The 12,598-nt window shown below is 38.2% G+C and overlaps 1 protein-coding gene across 1 annotated transcript in view; it reads left to right on the top strand.

The window, feature by feature from the left end:
- LOC102947945 (gamma-aminobutyric acid receptor subunit pi) overlaps positions 1 to 12,598 on the top strand; it is a 69,139-nt gene that overhangs the window by 31,839 nt on the left and 24,702 nt on the right. Inside the window, exon 4 of the mRNA XM_007053022.3 lies at positions 11,596 to 11,663. Within this exon, the coding sequence (XP_007053084.3) occupies positions 11,596 to 11,663 (68 nt within the window). The remainder of the gene's footprint in view (positions 1 to 11,595; positions 11,664 to 12,598) is intronic.

Raw genomic sequence — 12,598 nt, 5'->3', positions numbered from 1 at the left:
TGAGGATCTGGTCCTAGGTGCAACATATAGACCCACATGCATATGCACATAAGCATATATGTACACTGACATGAGTCCAAAGTATGCCTGTACAATCCCTGAAATGCATGCAAGTATTTGTACATATGTATGTTGGATACGCATAAAAGTGTGCTTGCGAATTTGGAAATCTGGGCCATAATGCTGCTTACGTTACTCAGAAGACTCTGCAGATTGTTTAATTCATTTTATCAAGGAGTTCATAGATTTAATAAAATCATCTCCTGTTTTCATTAATTTTCTTATACAAACTGACATTGGAATGCAACACACAGTGTGCATATTCTTGTTTGTATCTGCTCTCCGTTTGATTTGCTATTAATTATACACTCAGTAAAGATGTTTACAGAAAAAATATGCTCCCAAAAGGGAATTAGTTTGTCATATGACTAGATAATCTTGTTTAGATGAGCTGACTGCTGGCATCAACAATGTTTAGAGTTTAGTATTAACTACGTATAAAGGGATCTAGTAATATGATTTAATCTGGTGAAAAATGGGACAGATTTTATCCTGAATTTTGAAACCCAATAGTTCAGAGATGTTCATATTTGAGGTTTTACTTCAGGCAGGACATGAAATTTCTTGGAGTGATACTAGTGTGCAAGGATTACACTATCAAATAAAATTGACACTAAATTCTCTTTAATATTTAGCAAATGGATTTCTAACTCCTAAAAGAGAACATCATTTATTAACAGATTGGCATCAGACAGATACTGTGGATTCCCCATTGCTGTTACCAAGAGGGAGAGACAAGTATCATTATAATTAATTAATGATACATTTTAAGGAGGCATATAATTTCTTGTTTCAGCAAAGCCTCCATCTTTCCAGTTCCTTTACATGTTTCATTTATTCTGAGGTAGACAGATGACTGGAAATTATTTTCAATTAAAAAAAAAATCAAGCTAGAATCACCATTGAAGAGACTATGAAGATATTTATTCTTGTGAATAGAATGAACCCGGATACATTCTTCTTCAGCAATAGAAAAATGGTAATTTATCCCTCTTGTTTAGTGTAGTATCCATGTAGTTAACAGAGTCTAATCTCTCATAGCTTTTTGCAGATGTAAAATTGATCAAGAGGTTTTAGGTTTGTCTATATCAGATCTGTTTAAGTACATATCTACTCTTCTCATTTACTAGAGGTTTGTAGAGTATTTAACACAACAGGGCACCAACCTTGTTCCTAAAAGGTGCTACTGTAATATCATTATTTTTTTTATTATTAACAATAACGACAATGTTCACATTTCCTAACAATCCTATGGCAATGTCTTTCTTTTGCATCAGTTCATCGGTCAAGTCAGAATGAATTCAAAGGATGGGAGTGGAGTGATAATATTACTGAAAAATCAAATTCCCAAATGTAGAGCGACTCCTGAATGTATCTTACTTTTCATGTTTAATGACTGTGAACTCTCCTCTCCTTCCCCCCACTCCCTTCTGAGTTCATTTATGTATGTTTGTCTAGTTGGTTTAGATTGTAAACTTGTCAGGGCAGGGACCCTATCTCTTAATTTGTTGAATTTGCTTTGTAAACCATCATGTACATTGATTGCCTGGTATACAAACAAAGGTATACATAAATACAATATTTTTTCTTGAAGATTAGCCAATCAATTAGTTCACCTTTTCCCCAACAGGTGGCATTAGCATGTATTCAAGTGACTGATCAAGACTTTTAAGTAGGCTATCTAACAGATGGCACTATGATGCGATCAAAAAGGTAGGCTGCCACCTACATCAGGTCATTCTTGCTGGACTGTCTGGGGGTAAACTGACTTCTTGACAACCCTTGTATTTATACTCACAACATCCCTGTGAGGTATAGAAGTATTATCTCCATTTTTACAGATGAGGAATTGAGGAACAGAGTGACTTGCCTGAGGTCCAACAGGATGTCTATGACAGAGCAGGGAATTAAACTAGGGTCTCCCAAGTTCTAGGCTTGTGCCCTAACAACAAAATTATCCTTCCCCAAGAACATAATGGCTACCTCCAGATGGAAAAGAAAAAGCCCATGTTTAAGGCCACTCTCAAGCTTAAAACCATATTTTTTGTGAAAAGATCATTTTCTTTAGCTTTGTAACTAACTAGTAGACACTTTACTAAAGTCTTTGTCAGCTGGTGCACATGCTCCAACATAGTGACTTTGGGTAAAATTTTCATTAACTTTCAATGAGACACACTCCTAATAGGGGGATTTTCAAAAGCACCTACCGCCTATTAAAGGAGTTAGGCATCTAATCTGCTTAGGCACTTTTGAAAGTCCTGTGCTAAGTGCTTTTGAAAATGGGCCTTAGGCTCCCAAATCACATTGGGGCTTTTGAAAGTTTTAACCTTCATACCTGTCTGCATGATTTTTCTTGTAGTTCTTAAAGGAACTGGACACCAAAAAGTCAAATTAGTATGTTTCCCAGACCTTAAGAAAAGCTCTGTGTAAGCTCAAATGCTTGCCTTTCTCACCAACAGAAGTCGGTCCAATAAAATATATTACTTCACTCACATTGTCTTTCTGATAGCCTGGGACCAACGTGGTTACAACAACACTTTAAATTACCACTGTCTTGTGTGAATCTGAATATTTTTTTTCTAATTATTAGGGCTGTCAAGTGATTAAAAAATTAATTGTGATTAATCCCATGATTAAAAAAATTAATGACAAACTTACAAATGTAGAATTATGTACAAAAAATAGCTGAATTCAAAAATAAAGCAATGTAAAACTTTAGAGCCTAGAAAGTCCACTCAGGCCTACTTCTCATACAGCCAATCGCTCAGACAAACAAGTTTGTTTACATTTGCAGGAGATAATGCTTCCCATTTCTTGTTTACAATGTCATCTGAAAGTGAAAACTGGCATTCGTATGGCACTGATATAGCTGGCATCACAATATATTTACATGCCAGATATGCTAAAGATTCATATGTCCCTTCATGCTTCAACCACCATTCCAGAGGTGCTGATAATGATGTTAATATCCATGCTGATAATGATCCAAAGCATTGCAGACTGATGCACGTTCATTTTCATCATCTGAGTCAGATGCCACCAGCAGAAGGTTGATTTTCTTTTTTGGTGGTTCGGGTTTTGTAGTTTCCGCATCAGAGTGTTGCGTTTTTAAGATTTCTGAACGCATGCTCCACATTTTGTCCCTCTCAGATTTTGGAAGGCACATCAGATTCTTAAACCTTGGGTCGAGTGCTGTAGCTATCTTTACCAGCATTGGTACCTTCTTTGCATTTTGTCAAATCTGCAGTGAAAGTTTTCTTAAAACGACCATGTGCTGGGTCATCATCCGGGTCTGCTATAACATGAAATATATGGCAGAATGTGGGTAAAACATCAGGAAACACAATTGTCCCCCAGGAGTTCAGTCATAAATTTAATTAATACATTTTTTTTTAACAAGTGTTGTCAGCATGGAAGCATGTCCTCTGGAATGGTGGCCAAAGCATGAAGAGGCATATGATTGTTTAGCATATCTGGTATGTAAATACCTTGCAATGCCAGTTACAAAAGTGCCATGCAAACGCCTATTCTCACTTTCAGGTGACATTGTAAATAAGAAGCAGACAATGGCTGAACAAGACTGAGTGAACTTGTAGGCTCTAGAGCAGAGGTGGGCAAACTGTGGCCCGCGGGACCATCCTGCCCGGCCCTTGAGCTCCTGGTTGGGGATGCTAGCCCCTGGCCCCTCCCCTGCTGTCCCCGCTCCCCCACAGCCTCAGCTCACCATGCTTCCAGCGCTGTAGGTGGTGGGGCTGTGAGCTCCTGCTGGGAAGCATGGCGGCGTGGCTGGCTCTGGCCAGGCAGCACGGCAGCCAGTCCTGGTGCTAAGAGCAGCTTGGTAAGGGGGCGGGGAGTGGAGGGGTTGGATAAGGGGCAGAGGGTCCCGGGGGGCAGTCAGGGGAACAGGGGGTGGTTGGATAGGTGTGGAAGTCCCGGGAGGCCTGTCAGGGGGCGGGGGTGTGGATAGGAGTCGGGTCAGTCAGGAGACAGGGAGCAAGCAGGGTTGGATAGGGGGTGGGTTCCTGGCAGGGCAGTTAGGGGCGGGGGGTCCTGGGAGGGGACGGTCAGGGGACAAGGAGCAGTGGGGGTTGGATGGGTCGGAGGTTCTGAGGGGGGCAGTCAGGGGGCAGGAAGTAGGTGGGGACAGATAGGGGGCAGGGGCCAGGCAGTTTGGGGAGGCACAGCCTTCCCTACCCAGCACTCCATACAGTTTCGGAACCCCGATGTGGCCCTCAGGCCAAAAAGTTTGCCCCCCCCGGCTCTAAAGTTTTACATTGTTTTGTTTTTGAATGCAGTTATGTAACAAAAAAAGTCTACATTTGTAAATTGCACTTTCACAATAAAGAGATTGCACTACAGTAGTTCTATGAGGGGAATTGAAAAATACTATTTCTTTTATCATTTTTACAGTGAAAATATTTGTAATAAAAATAATAATATAAAGTGAGCTGTGTATGCCTTGTATTTTGAGCAGTGTATGCCTTGTATTTTGTGTTGTAATAGAAATAAATATTTGAAAATGTAGAAAAACATCCAAAAATATTTAATACATTTCATTTGGTATTCTGTTGTTTAATGGTGCAATTAAAACTTCAATTAATCATGATTAATTTTTTAATTGTAATTAATTTTTTGAGTTAATCGTGTGAATTAACTCCAATTAATTGACAGCCCTACTAATTATACTAATTTGTTTGAGTAATGCAGTGGTTTTTTTAAAATAATTGTATGTTTCCTATTTAACATGCTTAACAATTTTGCACTAAATTCACACTCTTACACCCCTCTTCTCCTCCAGTCACCAGTATTCCAGACAGATATTAGCCCCAACCCGCATGCCCACTCTCCAATTCAACTTGATACAGGCCTGTGTGTCCCCCAAACTCTCAAATTCGGGGTAAAAGTTGGGACTCCCACATCTGTGTTGAAGTTAGCCACAGTCTAAACTAGGATGACTATTTTATCCCCTCTTCCTACAAAGATGTGTTCTTAAAAATATTTGTAGGCTGGAATAGTCTCACTCTCAAAGTTTTTTTATAAATCTATTCTAAGTGAGGGGAGTTTCAAAACTTTCTGTTTAGTTCATCATCGTCTGATTTCCTCTTTTCACTTCCTCTTGTCTGTCCTCTTTCCAAAGAAAATCCAAATATGCAACTTATTTACATTATTATAAAGTAGATATAAACTTAAGGCATCTGCTCCCTCAGAATTGTTTCTCTCTCTTCATTTGTCGCCACAATCCAATTAGTGTTCTTGGGCTAGAGAGCAACACTATCTACATGTAGATGTCAATAACATGTAATGTTCCTCAATTAGAAACTCTTTAGAGAGAATTCTATTGTTCATTAAATGTTCTAATTTCTCTAGTATACACAATCCTGAAGCTTTCAAAGTGCTTATTCGCTCTGCCTTTGGCTAGTAAAAGTTTTATACATGAGCAATAACTATTGTTTCCATGTGGACAGTTATTTTTATTGCATAATTCTCATCCTCTGTTCAAAGTATGAATGGCTAATCACAGTAATAATCAGTTTACATTTATATTTCTGGATCTTGCATTTTATGCAAAAAATGACAAATCAAATGCAGCAAGGGTTAATGACTGTTACTGACAAATCTGGCTTTATTAGTGTAGCGTGCCTGGGGTTGGACCGGAGAGAGGAAGCATGGAGTGCTAAGAGACAAGCAGAGATTCCTTGAGCCATCCTGCCTGCTCAGTGCAACAATGTACTCTGCAGTGCTAGTTGCTGCTCTACAAGGATCAGTGTGCATTTCCCCATAATTCAGTGACAATAGCAAGAAGACGCTAGGGGGCCCAGAGGCCTGCTCCTTTATGTCCATGGAACATGGAGTACACCATTAGCCAAGAACACCCCTCCACCCCCACTCCTAGCTTTCAAGAGAGTGCCAGGTTCATATTCTGTGCTGGTTATGTACATATACCTTAGAAGCAGGGGGAATAGGGAGAAGCACCAAGTGCCCTCATCTTTTTTTTTTTCAACAAGCAAACCTATGCAAAGCAGGGCAGAATTTTGCCCTAAAAATTAGATGAGGTTAAAGTGTCTGTCCCGTCTGCAAATATAGAATTACATCAGGGTAAATGCAATCCCACCAAACAAGATGCCTGTATTGCTGAAGCATGGTGTGTGCACTATATCATCATAACAACATCATGGTTGGATGTATCAGCTGAAACAATGGCCATAATTAGAGCTTTTACAAAATTGCCCTGAGGGATAAATTTTTGACACAGTTGTTGAAAGTTAGATTCAAAAATAACAATGCATGTTAACTAGATTTGTGCGCAAATCACCACAGTAAGACACTCACTCTCTTTGGCATTTCTTTGCTATATTTACCACATTTTATCCAGGGACTATGAATAGATTCCTAGCAATAGCTATTGCAGTAATAAAGAACAGAATATATGACTTTACCAATGTAAATTATTTTGAGCTGTGGTTGTACATATATTTGCTAATGCTGCTTGCAAAGCACCTAAGAATTTGCCATATCAGATCAGTCCAGCATCCCATTTAATCCAATGTCCTGTCTCAGATAGTGCTAGTAGAAGATGCTTCAGAAGAAAGTTAGAGGAACTCTTTAGTGGATAATTATGGAATAACTTCCTTGTAGACATTTTGTATAACCTCTGTCACTTATTTTCTAAGGACTGATGATTTATAGCCTCCCTCCCCAAACACAAAACATTCTATATGTAACTGTGAATATTCTCATCAATATAAATATCCATTCCTTATTTTAGTCCTACAAAGCTCTTAATCTCAATGATACCTTGTGGCAATGAGTCCCACACATAAATTATATTTTCTACAAAAATATCTGCTTATATCAGTTCGAAATTTGCTGTCAATATAATTGAATAATTCCTATGTATCCTTTCTCATAATGCAAAAACAAGGAATGCATAATTTATCCTCTTTATACCATTCATTATTTTGTATAATTCTAACATGTCCCCTCTTATTCATCCTGTTTCTAAATGAAATAGTATTATTCTTTTCAATCTTTCTTTATAAGGAAATATTTCCATGCCTCTGTTCACTTTCACTCTTCCCGCTCTGAACCCCCTTATTTCTGCTCTACCTTTTTTGAGAAAGACTGACCAGAATTTAACACAGCATTCCAGCTGAAGTTACAGGATTGATTTATATAATAGTATCATATTATTTCCAGTATTATCATCTATCCTATTCCTTATTCACCATAGCAATTTGGTTGCTGTTGTTGTTGTTGTGTTAGAATACCACTACACATTGAACAGGAATTCCTTCCAGTGGGCATCACTTTGTGTTTGTCAACACTGAATTTAATCTGCCATCATTCTGCCCATTCACTCATTTTTGTTAAATCAGTTGAAATGTCTGATGTTTTGAGTCTTGACTAATCTGAATAATTTTGTGTCATCTGCAAATTTACTGTTCCACTTTTTAACCCTTTCCCAGATCATTACTAAATATAATAAACACTGGTCCTAATATGGAACCTTGACACATGCCACAGTTAACCTTTTACCGCGTTGAAAATGGACAATTTATGTGTATTCTTTTTTCCCGTTTTTTTCCTTGTTTACAATTCATAATAGTTCTTTCCATATCACCTCACGAGTACTTAGTTTCTTTGATAGCTTCTTGTGGGGGGACTTTGTCGAAATCTTTTTGAAAATCCAAATTATGTCAACCCATTCATCTTAGTCGACTCTTTTGTTGACATTCTCAGAGAACTTTAATAATTTAGAGTCACAGTTCTCTTCTACAGAAGCTGTGCTGGTTTGTCCCAATCATGTTATTCACCTAGCTGTTTTATAATTCTGTTTTTAATTTGTTTAGCCAATTCACCTGGTACTAGAGTAAATCTTACTGGTCTGTAATTTCCAGGATCATCCTAGCACCTTTTTAAAAACAGGTTCAACATTTTCTGCCATCTTGAACAACAGCCAATTTTAACTAGCAATGGCATATTTTTACAGGAGGCTCAGCCCTTTCATTCTTAAGTTCCTTCACAACTCTTGGATGTGTGCCATCCTGTCATAGTAACTTGGGTTTTTTTGTTTTTTTTTTTAATTTATCAGTTTGTTCCATTACTCTTTTTTTTTTTATGTCTCAGACTCTGTTAGTACCTCATCTTTATCACCAGAAAACAGTAGGTCCATGGTAAGTATCCTACTAATATCCTCTATGGTATACACTGAGGCAAGCAAATCAATTAGCTTTTTCTGCAATATCCATACCCGCCTTAATGGCTTCCTTTACATCCTGGTAGCCAACAGACCTACAAATTCTCTTTCAGGTTTCCCACTTCTGATATATTTAAAGAATTACTTGTTTATTTTATATCTTAGGGCTATTACTCTTCAAAATTCCTCTTCATGCACCCAATTTTCATTTTATATTTTACCGGAATAGTTGATATTCTTTCAGTTGGCCTCCTTAGTCTTCACTTGCCATGATGATGTGAACTTATGGCATCTGCAAACACAGACAGTGCAAGATAGCTTATCCTATTCTGGATGTGTTAGCATACATTTGTCCAGAGGGTATCAAAGGGATTGTGTTTGCACTGTTTCGGCTAACTCTATGATCATTAACAAATTTATGTTCTTTCACAATATGGTACAAGATTGAAACTAGGGATGGGAAAACATAATTATGTCATTAAATAAGAATAAATTATATTTTTAAAAAGTATCCTTCATGATTGTGTTAAATATAAAAATAATAAATTATTAAAACAAAACATTACTTTGGGGGACTGGAGGTTTTTAAGAACTGGTTGGATAAACATGTGCCAGGGATGGTCTCAATATACTTACTCCTGCCTCAGCAAGGGGAATAGGCTCAATTAACTCTTGAGGCCCCTTCCAACTGTACATTTCTATGATATTATAAGCCTTTCAGGATAGAAGGAGTGCTTTGTATCATAAGGGTTTATGTGCAAAATAGCTGTTAAAAGATAGGTCTTTATTTCCTGTCCTTCACCATTGAAGAGGAAGTGGTCTGTGCTGTAGACTACAAGGTTGTGGATTCAGACCCAGCTATTAACCCATGTTGGATGGATCCTGGAGTAATTCCAGATTGCAAATCATAGCATTTATGAGTGAATTTGGATGTTGTGCTAATATTGTTTTTACTATTGCATTTTTAGTGTTTGTAGTTGGGTTTATAGGCTCAGCCCTTTAAGAACAGAATGAGACTGATAGAGTCTGTTTGTCCTCACTGCAGTTAGCTCAAGTGATGTAAACTTGAATTAACTTCTGTTGAGTTAGCTTGACCACACTGTGAAAAGCAATTAAACTGCAGAGTGATTGGATCAGCAGCACAGGGTAGCTGTGTCCTCCTGTATTACTAGCTTAAGCATCAGCATTGGTTGAATTTCAGCCCATGCCCCCGGATGTTAACATAGGTGTGTGTTTGTGATGTGGGAGCTGGAACTGAGGTTTACCAAACTTATCATCAAACTTCCATTAGATAGAACATCTAATCCCTTCAGAGGTAAGCAGGATTCAAATGAGTGACCTACAGGTCAAAGGCTTTATAGCTTATTAGCAACACCCTGAGACAGCCAGACCCAATAAATGCTAATGTTACACATTTGAGAACTACGCTAATTTCAGTAGGCACTGCTACATCCTGGATGGAAAGGGATTAAATTTCATGAAAGTCCAGGTTTTGAAGAAGCAGCAAAGACAACTCAGTTGCCAGATCCCATAACTAGACTTTGCAGATTCTGGTTTGTATAAATGACCATGTAGGTTTGTTCAATGTTAATAATGCAATCCATTTTCATGACAATTTACAGGAGAAAAGAATGGGAAATGGTATAAACATGAACTGAACAATTCTTGTGGCAAATTTTACATAGTAAAAACTTATCCTCTTCCTGGCTTATTATGAGCTGAAGATGATGGAAGTTACTGTAGAAACCAGGAAGATAAGACATCAGTGATGTATCTGAGAACTCTTCAATCAAGTAATTTAGTTCCAAAATTTGCTTGGATCCTCAAAAATTTAGTCTGAGTAGTGGAACAATGCCTCCACCCCTAAATATAGTGTACAACGTACAGGGAAACATAATGTTACACTGATAGACCAGTGTGCTACTTTAAACTGGAGCATTGTATAAAAATTTTTGACAGAATCCCAAGCTAACCACCACTGGAGTGTCTTCCAAGAGCACTAAACTTGGCCATGATCATACTCTATTCAACAGAGGTACATTTCCTCTAACCTCTTCAGCAGAGTTCCAGCTCTTAAAAGTACAGGATGCTGGAAAATAGAACCCTGCCATTCCATCCAGATCTTACTCCAAGAAAACATTTTACAATTATACTAATATATATATATAGTAACTTCAAGTGATACACAAAAAATGTGATACTCTGTGGGACTGCTTCTGGACCCTATATGTCACTCTGATAGCGTATACGAGATATTAATGCACTGCAAAGAGCTGAAGGAGCAGCACAGGGCCACTGTAAACTAGATACATTTTATCTAAACCTTCCCTTATTGCTAGGTGAAATATGCTCAACGTTTCATAATTACTTTTAAAAAGTTGTGCATATATTCAATGTTGGTTTCCTAGTAGGTGCTCTCTTTTTTAATAATTATGCACACATATAGCCAGGACAACTGTGTACTATGATCTCATGGGAGCCCTTCACAATCCTGAATACTTCAGTTCACAACTGGCCACCCTCTCTCCACACTATGTAAATGTAGACTCCTTTGGGGCATCAGAAGCCTAGCCCTACAAGCATCACTATGAAACAATGACAATACTGTATCTCTTTCTGTCTAACTAATATGTTTCTAAGGTGCTTAATCACATTGTTATATAAGGGTTCTTGATGTCCAGGCTCTCACTAAAGCTGTAGTATTTTTAGGGGAAGAATGGAATCCCGAACTAGCTTTCTACCGTAATTATTCACAACTACACAAATGATTCATTGCTAAAGATCAAAAAGCAATTAGCGATGTCAAGACACAGTGACACCGAATAGACAGTAATCTCTTAAATAGACACTGTATAAGGTAGCTCATATAGTCCATCTGTAGATTAATCATGTGACAGACCCAGAAGCAACTCCATAGCTGACTGACATCTGAGGAACCAGCTGCTGTAACAGGAAGCATGGATATGCATCTGGAAGCAAAAGGGTGTGATGTACAGTGGGAACAGTACCCTCAGCACCTTATTGCATCATGTATTCCCTACAGCTTTCATTACAATTAAAAAAGCCTAACATTTTATAAAGCTTTGGAAATAAATATCTAAAGAACAAAAGTTGTTATCTAAATATATTAAATCATGGTATCATTAAATAATTAAAATATCGATATTGAAATTGTACTGTTGGTTTAATTTATTTTCATTGAAAATAGCTGCCTTGCTAAACATCAACTTCAATTAAAATGGAAGTTACTATAATTTTGTAGTCTATTGTAAATGATGAAAACTGAATATTTAAATACAATTAATTTAAACAATGTTCTGATCTTCAATTTTTTTCAGATGGTCCTGTCTCAGTAGGAATGAGTATGGATATAGCAAGCATTGATACAATATCAGAAATAAACATGGTATAGTAGCTTTGTAATATTTTTTATCTTATCTAAGTTAATGCCTGTTGTTTTACAGACCCCAGTAGTGTACTTTTCAGATGGCTTTCCTTCTTGTTCAACCGACTCCATGCCTTGGATATTAGGAAATGGAGCCTTATATTTAAAGGATATGCAGTAGTTACCTTATGATAAGATTGTGTCTTCTGTAAGTACCAGTGCAAATCATGTCCCCCATAGATCATCATCAGTTAGGGGTGGGGGTGTTCATGTTGGGCAAGGGGGCTGTGTGGCACGGCATGGGCCCGCCCCCGAGGGGAAGGGGCATGCTGGCAGCACAGGGCCGGGCAGGCCAGTGTGCATCTGGCAACTTCCGGTTTGTAAATAGTGCCCTTGCACTGGGCTGGACAAGCGGGGCCGCCCCTGCCATGCCATGCCCCATTGACTCTGGCTGGCCCCTCACTCTGGGGACTGACCTCCCCTCACCATGCTCCATTGCCTCCATGGGGGCCCACAAATATGTTTGGAGCCGGGCCCACAAAACGTAAATCTGGCCCTGCAAACAGATGTTCGTAGTATTTACATAAATTACCCTGAAGACCATAGGTTTACAAAGGCAGCTATGTCAGCAGAGAGTTTGGCCCACAATGTTTGCTATAAGAGTCTGTTCAGTCATAAGGAACTAAATCCATTAGAGACAATACTTATTCATGATGTCAGCCTCACACCAAACGACAAGAATTCTCAAATGCTGGAGAATTTAACAGCAAGCAAGCTACTAAAACTGCTTACTTTAATTCCAATAATTAAGAATTAGAATTGCAGAGTTACAGTCTATTTTGAGTGACCCATAGCTCTGTTTCCATGCATTTAGGAGAGGAGAAAAAGGACAAAATTTCTGTCAAATTACTTGTGAAAAACAGAAGAATAATGGTTTGTTCATTGTGACATCTTGT

This window comes from Chelonia mydas, chromosome 7 (assembly GCF_015237465.2).
Source record: "Chelonia mydas isolate rCheMyd1 chromosome 7, rCheMyd1.pri.v2, whole genome shotgun sequence".
Lineage (NCBI taxonomy): Eukaryota > Metazoa > Chordata > Testudines > Cheloniidae > Chelonia > Chelonia mydas.
Note: the sequence above shows the minus strand (reverse complement) of the source record. Positions and strands in the feature narration are given on the sequence as shown.